This window comes from Brassica rapa, chromosome A10 (genome assembly GCF_000309985.2).
Source record: "Brassica rapa cultivar Chiifu-401-42 chromosome A10, CAAS_Brap_v3.01, whole genome shotgun sequence".
Taxonomy (NCBI): Eukaryota; Viridiplantae; Streptophyta; class Magnoliopsida; order Brassicales; family Brassicaceae; genus Brassica; species Brassica rapa.
Genome location: NC_024804.2, coordinates 12,507,991 through 12,526,717, shown reverse-complemented (window position 1 = coordinate 12,526,717; position 18,727 = coordinate 12,507,991). Strand labels below are relative to the sequence as shown.

Here is an 18,727-nt window from a genome sequence, read left to right as displayed (position 1 = left end):
TAAACAAAATTTGTTTAATTAACAAAACCTAAAATCAAATATTTAAAATTCCAAATATATATACACAAAAATATAAAACGTAACTGCGTGAAAAAAAACATATAAATGTTACAAATATTGTAGACGAACAAAATTGTCGGTTCGGTTCAGATTTTTTCGATCTTCGGATTTGAGATTTATATGTTTTCGGGTTGGGTTTGATTGATAATATTTTGGGGGTTAGGTGTGTTTCATAATTCTATTTTTTTTTGTTAACTTTTATAATTCTATCTATATCCATATTTTAGCTCAAAAATGCAGTTTTGTTAAATATGATTAGGAATAAGTTTTAATGAGTTTTTATTAGATTAAATTATACTCTCTCCGTTTCAAAAAGTTAAATACTCTAGAAAATTCAAAAAGATGTATTTTTATATTTTCAATGCAATTTTTGTTAACTAATAATAAAAATTATGAATTTTAAGAACATTAATTACATTTCTTAAAATCTTATTAATTTAGAAATATAAAAAATATAAAATTACAAAAAACTATGCAATAATAACTAAGTTTTGATTATGTTTTATTAATAAGCGTGAAAATCATAAAACATGTATTATTCTGAAACGGATGAAATATCAAATTATCTCCTCAATATTGTTTTCCTTCTCAATAACTACACTACAACTATCTTTTCCCCAATAACAAAAGATGGCATATTCCAAACATATTGGCTGAAAGCAATTATTTGTAAGAAAAGTGATATAGGATGTTACTGGTAATTCAATTTAAAAATGTACAGAATCAATGACATAAAATGGAATGAAATCGTGGTAGTTTAAAGAATCAAAAAAATGAGATATGTATTTGTTTTTAATTGTATTAAGCGTGGAATCATTTTTTTGTCTTTTTAGTTAGTTGGTATTTTTGTTCCAAAACTCATGAATAACTAATTCCACATTATTGTATTCTCACACCCAAAAGAAAAAACAACATTCTAGTTTCAGCCATAGACAATGAACAAGAATGGAATGTGATCCTTTCTTTACTAAAGTCAAATGCAAATTATGCAATGGTACTTTGTATGGATGTATAGCAATTCAAGGGGCTTGGATTTACTCATGTAGCATTTTGTGGAGATGTTTCAAAGTCTCTCTACCCTTGCTATTCAGAGTGATATGCATCGATTATAAAATGTACCGACATGATATGAACATAGAAATAATTCAAGGAAAAAATGGGCCTGTGATAGAGAAGCCCACTTATCCGTTAAGAGCAAGGGACCACAAACCAAAGACATCGATGCTTACGTGTCATTTTTGTCGTTGTCTGTTTGCCAAAAACAGCGGTCAGTAGCGCAAGCGTGGTCGCTTTAATACGCACTGGTGACTGGAGCAGACAGTACAGCTAAGCTCAAAGCTCAAAAAAGCTCATAGTTCACAGCGTTGTCTACCTTTTTTCTGGTTTCACGAAGTCTCAGATCGGAGACCTTCGAGATGAGGTGGAGTTTTGTGGCGGTGGTAGTACTGACGGTGGCGGCGGTGGTTTGTCCCAAAGCAAGTTCGATTGGAGCGAACTGGGGAACGCAGGCCTCCCACCCTCTTCCACCAGATATAGTGGTGAGGATGCTGAGAGAGAATGGTATTCAGAAAGTAAAGCTCTTCGACGCTGAGTACGACACTCTCAGAGCTCTGGGCAAATCAGGAATCGAGGTTATGGTCGGTATCCCCAACGAGATGCTAGCCTCTCTCGCCTCAAGCCTCAAAGCCGCTGAGAAATGGGTTGCTAAAAATGTTTCTACTCACATCAAAACCGATAACGTCAACATCAGGTTGGTTCCCCTTTCTTTCTTTTTACTTTCTATCCTCAACTTTCCTTTTTAGGGTTTTTAGGGTTCCGCATTTGTACTATACTAGTTAGGAACTGGAATCAGGGAAACTTGAGTTTGAATACTCTTAGACAGTTAAAGTAGGTTTGGATCTGTCTTTGTTCCAGATAAATCTGCATAAAGCTCTTGTCTTTACTATATAATCAGACAACTGAACTGAAGTAGAGAGCTGAGTTTGATCCTCTGGTTCGGTTTTGTTGCACAATTCTCTTTGACAGTTAAAGTATGTTGGATATGTCTTTGTCTGAGAAAAATCTATACAAAGCTCATGTCTTTACTGTAGAATCAGACAAACTGAAGTAGATAGCTGAGTTTGAACCTCTGGGTTGGTTTTGGTGCACTTTCAGTTTGAATTCTCTTTGACAGTAGAAGTAAGTTGGATATGTCTTTGTCTGAGAGAAATCTACACAAAGCTTATGTCTTTACTATATATTCAGACAACTTAAGTAGATATCTGAGTTTGTTCCTCTGGTTCGGTTTTGTTGCACTTTGAGTTTGAATTCTCTTAGACAGTCAAAAGTAGTTTGGATCTGTCTTTGTCTGAGAAAAATGTACACAAAGTTCATGACTTTACTGTATAATCAGACAACTGAAGTTGAACCTCTGGTTCTAATTTTGTTGTAACAGGTACGTGGCTGTTGGTAATGAGCCTTTCCTGTCGACTTACAACGGGAGCTATCTCACCACCACATTCCCCGCGCTGAGAAACATCCAAATCGCGTTAATAAGAGCCGGTCTTCAGAACCAAGTGAAAGTGACCTGTCCCCTAAACGCCGACGTCTACGAAAGCTCCAACACCTTCCCCTCCGGAGGCGACTTCAGAGCCAACATCCGCGACCTCATGATCACAATCGTCAAGTTCTTGAGCGACAACGGCGGCCCCTTCACCGTCAACATCTACCCTTTCATCAGTCTCTACAACGACGCCAACTTCCCAGTAGACTACGCCTTCTTCGACGGCAACTCGCAGCCGGTCAGCGACGGTGGAACATTCTACTACAACATGTTCGACGCAAACTACGACACTCTGGTCCACGCCCTCGAGAAGAACGGCTTCGGAAACATGCCGATCATAGTCGGCGAGATCGGTTGGCCTACGGATGGGGACAAGAACGCTAACGTGGAGTTCGCTAAGAAGTTCAACCAAGGCTTCATGGCCCACATCTCAGGCGGGAAAGGCACTCCTAGAAGGCCTGGCCCAATAGACGCCTACCTCTTCAGTCTCATCGACGAGGACGCCAAAAGCGTTCAGCCTGGTTACTTCGAGCGTCACTGGGGGATATTCACGTTCGACGGGTTGCCAAAATACGTGTTGAACTTGGGAACGACCAACACTGGAGCTTTGATACAAGCCAAAGGTGTGAGGTATCTGCAGAGGAAGTGGTGTGTGATGAAGCCTAACGTGAGGCTGGACGATCCTCAGGTGGCGCCTAGCGTGAGCTACGCGTGTAGCCTCGGGGATTGCACTAGCCTCGGGGTTGGGACGTCGTGTGGGAATCTGGATGGGAAGGAGAATATATCGTATGCTTTTAACAGTTATTATCAGATAAATGACCAGCTGGATATGGCGTGTAAGTTTCCGAATATATCGGAGGTGACTAAGACGGATCCTTCGACGGGGACGTGCAGGTTTCCGATTATGATAGAGCCTTATTACGGTGCGGCTGTACAAGGACAAGTGTTCTTCTTCCCGCTGCTGGTGGCTGTAGCCATTGCCATGCTATCTATTTTTTGATGGTTTCTTGTTGTGTTGTAGCATTATGTGTGATGTGTTTTTTTTTCTTTTCTGTTCCTTTTCTTGGATTCTAATTTCTCTCTCCCAAGAACAAGTGAAAATAGTGCTGTGTTCAGGGAACTATTTGTTTGGTGTTTCGGACATTTTGATATCTCTAAACTCAGAATTAAGGGCCGGATTAAAGGCACAATCACTCCCTTTTGTCCTGGCCTCTCTGTTTGTTTTCCTGGAGAGTGCTGTGATGGATTCATTGTACCGACAACAAGTTGTCAACAGTCGAGGGTGTGTGGGAGACCTTGCAATGCTGGATCCAGAAATGAAGTCATTAAAGCTAGACTTGTCGACAACAATGTATTTGATGACATGATGAACGAAATGTTGAAATAGGTAAAGGTAGAAACACATTATTTTGTGTCTATGTGATTGGATCAAAGATTTTGTTGCCGGCGACAACTATTACGCAAGACAGCTATTACGATGTATTTGATGCCTGATGTTGACGGAGAATGCTCTTGTCGACAACTATTACGCAAGTCGAGTCCTTTTTTGAAACAAATAAAAATAGAAAATACACAATTTTGTCTGTGATTGGATTAAGAGAACTCTTGGATTAAAGGTTTGTTGTAATGGTACAAAAATGAAAAATGATGTGTTTGTCAATTATCAAAACCAACATGAAACTTGGAAGAAATTCCTATATATTAATAAAAAAGCATTTAACAATTTGTAACTTTAAGTTTGTATTAAGTAAAAAATATTACTTAGATATTATTTAATTAGAATATTAATTTAGTTTGCGTGATAATATAAAAATCAATTAAAAATTGAGTAAGTCCAAAATCTAATTACTAGAAAAACTTATATTAACCTAAACCTAAATGTATATGATATAATAAACTTATCAATGATCTCATTAAATTAATACTTGGCGATCTCATTAAATGAGATTTTCTTTAAATAGCTCAAGGTAGATTTATATTTTGATCCAATATAATAAATTAAAAAAAAATGTAAGATATACCCTTAGTCCGTGTTACTTAAACAACAATTTTAATCAAACTTTGATATATATTATGGCCTAAGTATTGCATGTTTTTGCTATAAGTTGGAAAATAATGATTTTTTAAAGTGTTGATTTTTTTTATTACTAGAAAAGATATGCATCTGTTCAAAATTGTTTTGTTAATAAAATAAAAAGAAGAAGAATATTGTTCGGTTCTTAAGCCTTCATGGCCTACAAAAATTAAGTTGTTTTGTTATTACCAAATGAACTTATATATCAAATATTTTTTTCCTGCAACACAATTCTTTAGAACTTAAATTATTAAATTTATATTGAAGTTTAAGAAAAACTTTGACACTGGCCTAATTATTTTTTGTAGTCTAGGGAAACATTAATAATTTCTTAGTACTTAATGATATATATCACGTTAACCTAACTTTCATCATAATAAAGTATCGGTTGCAATTTTCAAACAAATAATATCATCATCTTTCTATATTTAGGCTTTAAATATAATAATAGTCGGACTAAAAACCTTTTTATTATTTTATTTGGTTCATAACCAAACTATAATTCAAACTATAAGCTTAATCCAATTTGTAATTGTCTTTAATATTTTAATTTTCCACCTTATTTCAAAAAAAAGTAAAAATCTGATATTTTGAAAATTAGTGTAACTTCAAAATCAAAAATATATAAATTTTATTTACCAATAAGTTAGTAAAAGAAAATATTCAAATGTATCATCCCAACATATAGATGAAAATAATCAAAAATTGTATACATAAAAACCAATCTAATCATATATATAAATCTTAAATTTGTTAATACAATATGTTTAATATTTTAATAATATAATTTAATTTGTGCTAAAGCGCGGGTATAAAAGTTTTTGCGGCTTATTTATAAATCGAGATCATAAATTTGCCATTTCTTTGTATACAAGAAAATTTCAATTTATTTAGTCAAATGGTTTAATTTCCTTCTTATTTCTTTCCAAAAATAATTAAAAAGTTTTCACTTTAAGAGATCTTTCACTCTTAAATCTTACAAACTGACAAATTAACGTTTTATATTTTTTTGGGTAAGTGTTGAATTTGATTGAATGCACTATTAGGGAAACAAAACATTTAACATAACTAGAAATCTACATTTCGATATAAAGATTTTTGGTAGAACCTAAGAAAAGGCAAAAGAAACTCAAATCAAAGTGTGAATGCCTATTTTATATTTGTATTTTACTCTGACAGAACAAAAAGAAAAGAAAATGCGTTTCCTTAAGCTCTAACTCCAACGCATAGACGCTACTAGAAGCATTTACCTCACACGCTTCCCACGTGTCAGCCTCTCCTCCCACGAAAATCTCCTTCGTTATTTCTTTTTCTATTTTCCTATAAAAAAAAAACAGAATCCCTCTTTCTCATCCTACCAAACCTCAAAAGCAACAAAATATCTAAGAAACCGTAAGCGAGAAGAAAAGATGACGTCGACGGAGATGAAAGCTGTGAAAGGGCTCGACTTGGAGAGATACATGGGCCGTTGGTACGAGATTGCTTCTTTCCCTTCCAGGTTCCAGCCCAAGGACGGTGTCGACACTCGCGCCACCTACACCCTTAACCCCGACGGCACGGTGCACGTTTTAAACGAGACGTGGAACGGAGGCAAGAGAGGTTTCATCCAAGGCTCAGCTTACAAAGCTGATCCTAAGAGCGACGAGGCCAAGCTTAAAGTCAAGTTCTTTGTCCCTCCTTTCCTTCCCGTTATTCCTGTCACAGGGGATTACTGGGTGTTGTATATTGATCCTGAGTACCAGCATGCTGTCATCGGACAGCCTTCAAGGAGTTATCTTTGGGTTAAGGGTGTTTGGTGGCTAAAGTCTATCTTCGGCAAGTAGATACACATGGACGCAAAAGAAGACTTGTTTCATTTCTTTTTGCAAACCTTTGTTTGTGTAATATGCTACCCCTTTTTAGTAATCATCATTCTGCTTTTGTCTATTTTCAAAATCTTATAACATCTGTTTGACATAAAAGTTGATGCAAGAATGTGATCATGTTATTACCGTAAAGAAACATAAACAAAAGCAATCATATAATCTGGCAAAAGACAATTGAAACTGTATTTGGATAGCACGCCACACGACATGAGTCTTATGGAATTTCAAGAGTGCATGCAAACGAGAGAACGGAATCAAATATATATATAGGTAAAATGAAACGCAGTCTCGCCCCACAGCAAAAGTTTGGTTGACTATATATACCCCCAAGACATCCATCCAGAGTTGCAGCTCAGAGAATAGTGCAGCATGAATTCGTTTTCTTTGCTTGCTTGTAGAACATCTGTTTCATTCAAAATAGGTTCTCATGTCAGAAACATCCTTGTACGTTCTCTATTCATCTACCCCAACAATAACGTGTAACAGCTTCTAGCCTTCTAGCATGTGATAGTTCCTCTATTTATCCCGTGTTAACCAACTATGCTCAGAGACCCAGACAGTGGAGAAGATGGCAATATATAGTATGTGATAGTTAGAAGTTAGAAGGTTGGTACCTGCGATGCCATGCTCAAATCTGAGCTCTTCTCCACTAGGCTGTCGAGCTTCTCACCACGGGCTAGAACGCTATCAATGGTCTTATGCTGCAATACAGAACATATATTCAGTTTTTAGGGAGACGAAAAAACATATCTTTGTATCAGCAAGACTCTCTTGTGTTGAAGTCACAGAAGAACCATAAATCATTTACAGAACATCACATATTATCTGGGGACAACATTAATGCATATCATCTATATCTAGGAAAACATAGGCAAAGAGAGTGGCACTTACGAGGATAATCTTGGTCTCATCCAACTCCCTCTGGATTTTCAACAGCTTATCAGCCTCTGCTGGGTCCTGAAGATCACAAAGAGCAGAAACACTTAATACCAAATGAGTAACGAGTAGTCATAATTCATGAGGAATCAGTAAAGTTGGATTCTTTCTTATCCACCTAATCGAGTTAATACCTCCAGTGTTTATAGACAAGTTCCATGAGAGAATGAAATTGCACAAGAAAAAAGAATAAACCTGAAATTTGGTAAGAGCTTCGGCTAAGTAAGGCCAAGGCTGAGAGGAGTCTTCTTTAGCAGACCTCCATGCCTCACCAAAACTCTTCTGGTACTCATCTATCACCTGACATAAACACACAAGTTCAATGTCAAGCAAAACCGTATCTTCTCCTCCTCCTCACTGAGATTAAAAAAACAAAGATATAATAAGACCTGATTGAGAAGAGAAAAGGCACTTCGAACAGGATAATGATCGTCCATGAATCCCACCGCGCAAAGACCATTCCTATTGTAAGCGTGAACCTTGTACTCTATTCATCATCATCAACAAAACAAAGATACCAAACCCCTAATTAATCGCAATCGCAAATCTTAATCATATAGATCCGAGAGAAAAAGAGGAGATCTAGAAAGGGAGAGAGAGAGAGAGGAACCTTCGTGCTGGACGGACTGGCGCTGAGAAGGAGGGGTTCGGCTAGCGACGGTGCGGCCGACGAAAACGACGAACTCCTTGACGCTAGATCGCTGGAAATAGCCAAAGTGAGAGACGTCCGAAGCGTTTGCGAGGATGACTGGATCCGAAGTTTCGGGGGCGGCCTTGAGAACAAGCAAGGCGGTGATCTTCATTGCTCCGGTGGATCAAAGGTTGCGTGACGAGGAAGCGAGGAGTAGGAGACGGAGGAGGAGGAGATGCGTTTTGGAACCTGGAAAAGCAAAAGTCCGGTGGTAAAAAAGAAACAAAACAAAAAGTTAAAGAAGAGGTGTCGGAACCAGACGCAATTTTCATTTTTATATTCATTTATATATATGCCCTTTTCGTATTCGATATCTACATCCAGAATCATATTCTATATAAGATAATAAACCCAACTTTTACATCATAAAGGTAATATGAAAATCAATATCGTAGTATAGTCCAAAGTCTAAAAACATTTAATTTATGAAAAAAAAATGTAAGAAAAAAGTAAAAAAATAGGGAAGAAAATAAAAGCGGTTAAGAAAGGGAATGGAGGAGAAAAAGAGATAAAAATAGAAAGGGAAATAAATAGGCATAATAAATGGGATATGGGCAAGTAACTTTTTTTTTTACCCCCATTAAATTTACCCCTATTCTTTCACCATCTCTTCCTCTCTTCTTTTCCTTTCTCAAAACATAATAACGAGAGGAAACACAAGCAGAAGAAGGGATCTATTTTAATGTTCTTTTTTTCACTGTAAGATATCTCCTTTCACCTTTCTTTTTCTTTCTAAAATGTATGTATTTATATTCTGCATTGTATATGTAATCTGACTTTGCTTTTTGTTGGTACGTACATACAACATGCAGGATCAATCTATATAAATAAAGATGCTGAGGTTTCTAATTCTTTTCTCCCTTTTCATACACTCTTGTGTTGCGGCTCCCAAGGCTCCTGCTGCTGCCGCCGCTCTTCCTACCAAAAAATGGCTCACCCTTAACGGTATGTTTCCTTTTATGTAAAAGTAAACCATGCATGTTCTTTTTTTTTGTTTCTTGATTGTATACTCTATGAAACTGCCCATATTTTTACATAATAACATCTGTTGTTTGTTTTTTTCTTGGTCAAGACCTAATGTTTGTCCGTAAGAACCCATTAGACTTCTGATCTGCATTTCTAAAGCTCAAGATTATTTTTATACTAATTTTGTCATAAATGATAATATTATAAATCTGTGTTTTTTTTATTATGGTAAACATGAAATTGTATATAAAACAGTACTTAATTTAAAAATATTAACCTGTTTTATAAATTTTTGTAAGGTGAATTTTATTGTTTGGTTTAATATTAGATTATATTTACATATATAATAAAATGATATAATTTCAATATTAACAAAATGAGATTATTTCAATTTCTAATTTTGTTTTAGTTTTTTGGGAATTTATTTTAATATTTATAAAATAAAGTAAAGCACTTTTTATAAGATTGTGTACAATAAAAATAAATATATTTGGTGGTTAAAAATGTATTCTTGTTTAATTAATTTTTGAATTAAAAGTAAATACAAAAATAGGGAAACAGTATTCTTCTTTAATTAATTTTTGAGTTAATAATTAATCATTGATTTACAAAGGTATTCCTGATATATTCAATTCTGGTAAAAATATTAAAATTTTGCCATATTATTTTACAAAAAATACAATTTTAAAGATAGTCTAACTAAAAATATCACTATGAAAAAAATTAGATGATTCTATTTTAACAAGAGAACTATCTTTTCTTTGTTTGTCCTTTTTTTTTTTGAACACTCTTTTCTTTGTTGTCTTTCAGGTCAAGAACCTGGGGTTGTGGCCAGAGGCGGCATCTCGGGTCTTTTCCCGGAGTCATGCGCCCTTGCAAATGACTTGGCTATTAGCAGCAGCTCGCCTGGCCTCACAATCTTGTGCAACCTTCAGATGACAAACGACGGTGCTGGCATTTGCTTGCCTGATATCAGGCTTGACAATGCAACCACCATCTCCACCCTCTTCCCCAAAGGCCAGAAGACCTACAAGGTCAATGGTCAGGACCTTAAAGGCTGGTTTGCCCTTGACTACTCTGCTGACACCATCTTCTCCAATGTCTCTTGTATGTCATTCTCATCTTTTTTTCTCCCCTTTCATGCTTCCCACCATCACCACCGCCTTTTCATATTTTGCGTCTTGTTGAGCAGTGGTCCAGAACATCTACTCTCGGCCCAGCATTTTCGACGGCGAGTTGCCTATTTCCGCCGTGGAAGACGTCCTAGGAATCAAGCCTCCCAAGTTCTGGTTGAGCGTTCAGGTTTCTCCTCTTACTCTCTTTGAAACAATATAAGTAACCAACCTCTGGAGGGTTTACTAAACAAAAAACAAACAACGCAAATGTGCAGAACGATGCATTCTACATGGAACACAAGCTGAGCCCAGCCGAGTACCTGAGAAGCCTAGGATTCCGTGGCATTACTTTCATCTCATCTCCGGAGATCGGTTTCTTGAAGAGCATCGGGAGAGATGCAGTCATGTCCAAGACAAAACTCATATTCGAGTTCAAAGACCCTGAAGCAATGGAACCCACCACCAACAAAAAGTACAGCGAGATTCTGCAGAACCTTGCAGCCATCAAGGCATTTGCTTCAGGCGTTCTTGTCCCCAAAGGCTACATTTGGCCCATTGACACCGCTAAGTACCTTAAGCCGGCCACCACCCTTGTGGCTGATGCCCACAAGGCCGGTTTAGAGGTCTATGCCTCTGGTTTTGCTAATGATATGCCCGCCAGCTTTAACTACAGCTATGATCCCTCTGCTGAGTATCTCCAGTTTGTGGACAATGGCCAGTTCTCTGTTGATGGCGTCGTCACCGATTTCCCGCCAACAGCATCACAAGCCATCTGTGAGTTGACTTGTTATCCACTCAAAAACTTGATTAATAAGAGAAGCTCATACCCCTTACGTGTATGTATTCTTTGCAGCTTGCTTTTCACACCAAAAGGGAAATCTCCCCAAAGCAGGACACGCGTTGGTCATAACTCACAATGGAGCAAGTGGAGACTATCCAGGCTGCACTGACCTGGCTTATCAAAAAGCGGTGGAAGATGGAGCAGATGTGATCGACTGTTCTGTTCAGATGTCCAAAGATGGAATAGCTTTCTGCCATGATTCTGCAGACCTCACGGTAAGCTCCACCGCCATGGCCACGTTCATGTCCCGAGCCACCAGCGTTCCTGAAATCCAGCCTACCAACGGCGTTTTCTCTTTTGATCTCACTTGGGCTGAGATCCAGTCTCTGAAGCGTAAGAAACTGGTTTCTTTTCTAAAGTTTTCTGAAACTAAATTAATGACAGTGGGATGTCTCTGCCTACAGCTCAAATCCAGAGCCCTTTCATAGCTAAGGTGGGAATCTCGAGAAACCCAGCAAACAAGAATGCCGGGAAGTTCGTAACTCTTGATGACTTCCTTAAGTTCAGCAAAGAAAAGGCAGTCACTGGAGTTCTTGTCAACATCCAGGCATATGCCCCTTTTTTCATTAATGCTCCTTTAACTTACTCAAAGCATCACCACTAACGCCTTGTTTTTTTTGTTTTGACAGAATGCTGCTTATTTAGCCTCAAAGAAAGGCTTAGGAATCGTAGACGCAGTCAAGTCCGCTCTGACCAAATCCACACTCGACAAGCAAACAACCCAAAGGGTATTGATTCAGTCAGATGACAGTTCAGTTCTGGCCGGTTTTGAGGCTGTCCCTCCCTACACTAGAGTCTTGAGCATCGACAAGGAAATAGGAGATGCTCCCAAGGCATCCGTTGACGAAATCAAGAAGCATGCAGATGCTGTCAATATCTTGAGAAGTTCTCTCGTCAGCATCTCCGGAAGCTTTGCCGCAGGGAAGACCAACGTAGTGGAGGAAATGCACAAGGGGAATATCTCTGTTTATGTCTCGGTGCTAAGGAACGAGTATATCTCCATAGCGTTTGACTACTTCTCTGATCCTACGGTAGAGTTTGCCACATTCATTGCAGGGAATGGCGTTGATGGAGTCATCACAGAGTTCCCTGCCACCGCCAGCAGATACTTAAGTAAATTCTAAACATCTACAAGATTCATGAAAGATTTTGTTGATCATTTAACAACACAAAAGCTGATGCTTAACATTTGATGCAAATGCAGGGAGTCCATGCTCAGATTTAAACAAAGAGCAGCCCTATGCCATCTTACCTGCAGAGGCTGGCGCTCTAATCTCCGTGGCAAACAAGGAAGCACAGCCACCAGCTAGTGCCCCAAACCCACCTCTTGACGCCAAAGACGTGATTGATCCTCCTCTGCCTCCTGTTGCAAACATGGCCGCCAACAATGCAACTGGAGCTACGCCAAATGCCCCTGGTCATTCTGGCTCTATTGCCACCACTGCTAATCTGTGCCTTTCCTTGCTGGCAATACTGGCTATGGGACTCCTCTTTGCCACTGATTAAAAAATTAATCACACCACATACGTTGTAACATGCCCGCCCTCAGCATTTTCCAAACTTGAGCTATTTACGTTTTATTCATTTTAAACAATATATGCCGCAAAACAGTGATTTATTACTATAGATCAAAGCTCTAAAGAAACTTTGTTTGTTTGTCATAGGAAAGTTTTGATTTCGGTAGAGATTTTGAAACGTGATAATAAGCTCGTATTCTATTTACGAACCTTTCTCCATCAAGCAGTCTCTACTTTCATAGTTGTTGCTGTCTCCTCATAATAAACCTGGAAAAAGGAAAATACAAATGATCAAGTGTTCAAAAGGTTGTTTACAAAAACAGTAACAAAATTACTACAGTAAAATACAGTGCCTCGTGTACTTTATAAATATCCTCGCTCTCTCTCGAGGCGCTTAGTATGTGAACAAAACTAAAAGACCAAATAATCTTTGACAAAAGCTTACATCAACTACTACAAAGAGTATTCTCTCAAAGTAAAATCCTTATGCGTATTATTCTTACACAACATAGCTCACTCCCACACACTCTTCCTAAGCTCCTCTAATTAATCTTCATGGAACTTGATCCTCCACGGCAACAACTGCTCCGTGGGATGCAAGAATCTCATGCCATCCGTTTAAATATAAGAAGCTACCCCTCGATCCAGCCAAAGAGAGCCAGGCTCTCAGCTACTTGTCCACCGTCTTTTCCTTGCTGGCCGCTCTGCTTTCACCTCTGAATCCACAGGGCCTTCAATTTTTGCAGAGGGCAGCGTCTCAGACTCCATTTTCTTTACGCCCGTGGTATCTTTCTCCGTGGGCATTGGAAGTTTGAACCGTTCACTACGTTTCTTGAGTTTCTCAACCGTGTCCAAGTGCCGATCTCCTGGAGGTCCCTTCTCGCTTCTATCTTTGGTCTCTGCAAGGTCATGGCTACTTTTCTCTTCAGTTACATCCCGATTCTTGTCATGGACAGGTTCGAGAACTCGGCCGTTAGTGCCTTTTTCCTTATCTTGAAGTTTTGAAGAAGTGGACGATGCCTTGACAGTGACAACATCATCTCTCTCTTTGTGGCTTGCCCAACGCTCCATTTTCGTACGTCCTCTCTTTGAATCTTGCAGCTCATCACCAGATGAAGCATCCTCCTTGTGTCTTTTGGTGGCGTTAGTCTGCTGTGGGATCTCACTCCTGTGATTTCTTGCTTCGTTTTTACCTTTTGAGCCCTGGAAGGCATGAAAGAAACATCACTACTGACCCGTTGAGGCATATTAAAAATGACCAGACCAAGAGATATATTATTAGGTGAGGTTAGTCACAGGAACAAAATGCTTCGCAAGGTCTATTGCAGTCACGATAACCATGTTACGTCAAGTTTACAAAAATTGGATGAGACTAATAAAAAAATAAGTTTATAGGCTGATAGAGCATACCGTAACTTCGGAACTGCCATTTTCTTCTCCTTGCTTGCTCCTCGCTGAATCTGCACCCTCTCGTTGTTCTTTAATCTTTCGTCTTGAATCTTTATGTTTTCTGTCTTGCAATTGCTGACCGTCCATTGAATTAATAACGTTGTCACTTTTAGCGCTTGTCTTCTCCTGCCTTGGCATTTTCTCATTGTTAACAGTCTCATCTGTGCGTGCAGAGAAGTCTCCGTGTCCTCTATGATGAGAACTTTCTTCACCATGATATTCCCTTCTCTTCGTCTGTTTACTATGCCTTGTTGAATCTTTTGTGAGATGCTCTTTCTCAGAAGCTTTATAATCATCCTTCATCATCGATGATCGGTCTTCTGAGCCTCTATGACCCCTTGTAGTAGGTACCTGCCTCTCTCTTCCTCGTGCTGATAAGCCATCCTCCTGAGTTAATTTCAATTTATCCATATCCTCGCGCTCTCTCAACCTCTCATTTCCATCTCTCTGCATATAGAAATCATCTCTGTGCCTGAGAGAACTGTGGTCATCAAAATCATCTCTGCTTTTATGTTGGACATCTCTCTTTTGATGGTCCAACCTATCACCCCGTTCTCGTTTCAGGCGGCTGGTTGATTCTCTTTGGCCATGTGAGATTTCATTCTTTTCAGAGCGGTTTCTTCTCAAGTATTCTTCATCCTTCCTCCTCTTGCCGATGTGATCATCCAGTTCATAACTATTTCTTAAACCACCATCATCCAAATGCTTTCTCGATGGAACATGATCATCTTTGTTGCGTATGTCACTCTCTCTCATTTTACCCCTCTGCTTAGAGCTCAGATCCTCTTCACGATCCCTTTTTCTAAACCCTTCATCCCCACCTCTTCTACTGAATGGGTCATCCTCTTTCCTGCGCCAGAACCCCCCATCAACATCTCGCCCTTTCCTTCTATCATAATCGTCGCCCCTTGCAATTGTGTAATCAACGTCCGTATGAGGATTTGAGTACTCCCTACCACCTTTGCTTGCCGCTCGAGTTCTTTCCATTTCTTTCCCTCTGTCTTGATTCTTTCTGCTCTGATACGGTGCACTGTTATCGTGATGTTTCTTACTGCTAGCTGGTCGAGTAGAATGCTTATTTTGAATAACTTCCTGTTCTGCACTATCCTTCAATTGCTGATGATCTCTGTGACTTTCAGATCTTGCTTTGCTGTTTCCACTACTTCTCTCTGTCTTTGATTCCCCTCCATCATCTTCTTGAACTGCAGAACTCGTTTTACGCTCCTCTTCCATCTCAGCATCTTTGCCGGCAACACCTTCCATATCTTCACGATCAACACTTGATGACATTGTGCCTCTGTCCCCAACAGGAGACGACGAACGAAAACTCTGGCCACTACCAGTGCTTCTAGAGATCTCATCGTCTTGCTTTCTGAGAAGCCTTTTACGTGGTTCATCCTGGGTAGGACTTCGTTCAGCAGATTCCCCGTCTGGTCTTCTGCTGTTAACGTACCCAGTCTCAACTGGAACATTTTCTATAGGAAGGCTACTAACAGCTGGTTCTGTGTCATTTTCACCCGAAGGCGCATCCTCGTGTGAATCCTGACATACAATCTGGCAACAAAATCGATTTCAATTAGTAGCAGACATTATAGCAGGAAACTAAGCCTCACCATTAAAAGCCAAAATAAAGAGAGATTTGAGACATGTTCAACCTCAATGATAGCATCTAGATCACGCATACGAGGAGCACGTGTATCAACGGATGGCTGACGCTCACCAGAACCAGTCTCCACAGGTATCGGTCTTCCAGGGGGCTGAAATAACCAAAAGTAAAAAAATCATCCAATACTCTCAAGCTTTAGATAGTAACAAGAAAAATGTATAGCCACGACGTTCCAGCTTTGATATACAATATAGAAAACCACATATAGACGATGCTACTTTAAATGAGAACAAAGGCGGTAGGAAACATACCAGTGCAGGTCGAACATGAGCTGGTACTTTAGCTGAATCAACTTGAGCAGTTTCTACCTTCACTAAATTTGAAGAATCAACAGGAACACCCTGCGCCCCTGTTGCTGCAGCTAACTCTGGCGGCAGATCTGGATCATAACCCTATCATTATACAAGAGAATGATTAGGAATCAAATGTCACCCATTTTGTAGGGGAATAATCAGCACTTAAATGCCATACTATAAGCCAAGATCCAGTATACCTGATCTGTTCGACCACTTTCATAAACACGTATTCTGCTTTGCATCGTAGTCTCGATACGGCGTTGATCCTGAATAGAATTCAAAGAAGGTACTCTTAGTACTCTTCATTCGCTGAAATAAAAGATATGAATCACAGTTATTAATTACCAGCTGTTTGCAATAGTCTATCCAGGTCTCCTCATTTAGTCCAAAGTTGAAGTAGTCTGTGATATCAACTCCTTGATATCTCCAGGGTTTATCCTCAAAAGTCTCTATGTCAACCTCAAATATCGTCCTAAAAACACGCAAGGATAGACATCAAATAAAAGAAACGCAAGTCAGTACGAATCAAAACTTGGTGCTTCCAATTAGATATCAGGAGGAAAGCTCCACTACTAAAATCCACACAGTCCGAACAGAAAAAAAAATTACTTGTGAGAAGGAAGAGTGAAGTCAAGTCCCCTCCCAGCTGTATTACTACCCCAAGCCTGGTGGTAGCCTTTCTGTGCAACAGAAGGATTCCTCATTCCCATCGGACGCCAATCTCCTCTGCCACGACCAGCCATAGGACCAAGGTTGGCGGGTGGACGAACTTGACCTGAGGAGGTCCCAGGAGCAGATGCAGCACCTCCAGGCATGGGAGCTGCCCCCGGTCTTACATACTGCAAGATAAATATAGTTATTCTCAAGTACATCAATACCAAGCCTTCTTTTTTTTTTGTCAGCCTTAATCCAAACGAAAAATATGAAATCTTTGATGGGATGTTGGCTTCATAATGTTAGTTAAGGTCCCAAGAGATGTTATTCTTCTCTCACTTAATTGCTAAAGGTTAGATTTTAGGATTGCGATATACAAAGAGGAAAGTAATAACGTTCTTTATCTTCCATTCACATTTTTTATATACTCTGCATTTGCATTCAGCTTTAGATACAAGTACAAAGGTTTATAATTTATGAAAAATAAAATGTTTTCACGACAAGAACACATACCACTAAGTAATCTAACCAGTGACAACATTGTTGTCTCGACACTGACCTTAAACTGAGAATGAAACGGATGATACCCATGACTGCTATACCCAGCTTTAGGCGGCCCAACAGCACCTCCAGGCCCACTCCCCTTGAGAGCTTCTCCTCCTCCCTCTTTGCCCTCTCCTTCGACTCCTTGCAAACCATCTTCTCCCCAGAGCTGATCCTCCATAGGTTGGTTCTGATCCGTGTCGGTCACTATAACAAGCGGCTCTTCATCATCGTCGTCATCGTCAGCTTCGTTGTCTCCCATCCTCGATCTTCTGTTGTCGCCTCCCATCATGACGTTGTTGTCGTTCAACACTATCTGTAGATCGTCTTCACTGTCGCTATCCCAATCATCTCCTCCTTGTCCTCCGTATCCTCCTCCTCCTCCATCGCCAGCCTCATCGATTGTCGTCGTGACGCCTCGATCTAGGGCCAAACCGGGAATCGCAGGGGTGGAGTCCGCGTCGGGCTCTTCGATGTCGAAGGTCATGTCCTTATCGTCGCCTCCGCCGCCAGAATCGCGATTCGCGGCGTGAGGGAGAGCGGGCGGTAATTTGGGGGCGGTGGTGGTGTCGGAAACCCTAGAGACGGGAGGTGGATTAGGTTCTTCTGGCTCATCTTGATCTTGGGATCGGAGGTTGAGGTCGATTGAACGGAGAGGAGGAGGCGGGGGAGAAAGGACGGCGGGGGGTTGGAACACGTCGGAGTAGAGATCTCCGAACTCGTCGTCTTCGTCCATTGGAGGCTGATTCGAGTGAAGCACGAGAAGGAAGAGAGAGACGGTGGTGAAGCTATAAAGGGCTTCCGAAGAAGAAGAAGAGATGTCTCGGCCCACCTCTAGGGCCTTATTTATAGCCCACAACCAAAACAAATTAGGATTAATAAATTCAATTCAATAAATATTAATATTCATGAGCAAATCTAAAAAGTTTTAAAACAGTTTAGATTATTTTCCCGGAAAAGCTATGACAAATCTAAAAAGTTTTAAAACAGTTTAGATTATTCTCGGAGCTAGTTCAGTACAATCAACCCCAGGTTGATATTAGAGTATAGAACCGTAAATCAAATTGTTGGTTAAGTGTTGGTTTAGTCTGGTTTAATATTCAATTGTAAGCCAGTGAATAAGCTCACTATATAAGCTCACATGACAATATTGCTGAACTTGAAAGAAGGTCATCTTATTGTTTTTTTTTTCAGTCTGAATCATTCACATTCTAACAATGTGTTTTTAGTTATTGATATGATTGCTTTCTCAGACTAGAGGATGCTGGATATGCGGTCGGAGCTCGAGTTATGGAGCTTCTTTGCAACCGGGAGAAGGTTCTACGTTGTGTTTTTAGCGAAAAGAAACTAATACTTGTATGTGTTGCTGCCTGAAAGATTCAAAAGACAAAGTGTTCGTGGAAAAGCAATTCAGTGTTCATAACGCATCTCTCTCTCTCTCTTTATGTGATGAATATAGATCGTCTCATTGTTTCAAAGGAGCCGGAGAGAGACACGGTTACTTGGAATTTT

The 18,727-nt window shown here is 39.6% G+C and overlaps 5 protein-coding genes across 6 annotated transcripts; 3 read left to right on the top strand and 2 right to left on the bottom strand.

The window, feature by feature from the left end:
* Positions 1-1,306: 1,306 nt before the first annotated feature.
* Positions 1,307-3,798, top strand: LOC103845244 (glucan endo-1,3-beta-glucosidase 6). Its single transcript, XM_009122075.3, has 2 exons — positions 1,307-1,810; positions 2,495-3,798. Exons 1-2 carry the CDS (start codon positions 1,476-1,478, stop codon positions 3,600-3,602), a joined length of 1,443 nt encoding a protein of 480 aa, XP_009120323.2. The 5' UTR covers positions 1,307-1,475; the 3' UTR covers positions 3,603-3,798.
* A 2,181-nt stretch (positions 3,799-5,979) lies between these two features.
* On the top strand, positions 5,980-6,602 carry LOC103846147 (temperature-induced lipocalin-1). The gene has a single exon (XM_009123053.3). The coding sequence runs from the start codon at positions 6,086-6,088 to the stop codon at positions 6,497-6,499; it is 414 nt and encodes a 137-aa protein (XP_009121301.1). The 5' UTR covers positions 5,980-6,085; the 3' UTR covers positions 6,500-6,602.
* A 36-nt stretch (positions 6,603-6,638) lies between these two features.
* Positions 6,639-8,500, bottom strand: LOC103845243 (VAMP-like protein YKT61). The gene is made up of 6 exons (XM_009122074.3): positions 8,088-8,500; positions 7,867-7,964; positions 7,673-7,777; positions 7,433-7,498; positions 7,156-7,242; positions 6,639-6,944 (listed from the first exon to the last, which is right to left on the bottom strand). The coding sequence occupies exons 1-6, from the start codon at positions 8,278-8,280 to the stop codon at positions 6,894-6,896; spliced, it is 600 nt and encodes a 199-aa protein (XP_009120322.2). The 5' UTR covers positions 8,281-8,500; the 3' UTR covers positions 6,639-6,893.
* A 246-nt stretch (positions 8,501-8,746) lies between these two features.
* Positions 8,747-12,812, top strand: LOC103845242 (glycerophosphodiester phosphodiesterase GDPDL7). The gene is made up of 9 exons (XM_009122073.3): positions 8,747-8,867; positions 8,981-9,113; positions 9,945-10,241; positions 10,327-10,436; positions 10,525-11,023; positions 11,103-11,423; positions 11,495-11,637; positions 11,720-12,203; positions 12,295-12,812. Exons 2-9 carry the CDS (start codon positions 9,002-9,004, stop codon positions 12,594-12,596), a joined length of 2,268 nt encoding a protein of 755 aa, XP_009120321.1. The 5' UTR covers positions 8,747-8,867; positions 8,981-9,001; the 3' UTR covers positions 12,597-12,812.
* A 91-nt stretch (positions 12,813-12,903) lies between these two features.
* LOC103845241 (FIP1[V]-like protein) lies at positions 12,904-18,020 on the bottom strand. 2 transcript variants are annotated; one of them, XM_009122072.3, is made up of 9 exons: positions 17,232-18,020; positions 16,628-16,857; positions 16,364-16,490; positions 16,216-16,284; positions 15,974-16,114; positions 15,712-15,813; positions 14,018-15,610; positions 13,346-13,810; positions 12,904-13,292 (listed from the first exon to the last, which is right to left on the bottom strand). In XM_009122072.3, the coding sequence occupies exons 1-9, from the start codon at positions 17,949-17,951 to the stop codon at positions 13,278-13,280; spliced, it is 3,462 nt and encodes a 1,153-aa protein (XP_009120320.2). In that variant the 5' UTR covers positions 17,952-18,020; the 3' UTR covers positions 12,904-13,277. The 2 variants fall into 2 exon arrangements, with proteins under 2 accessions (XP_009120320.2, XP_009120319.2); XM_009122071.2 differs by having other exon boundaries at positions 12,904-13,810; positions 17,232-18,019.
* Positions 18,021-18,727: the final 707 nt, after the last annotated feature.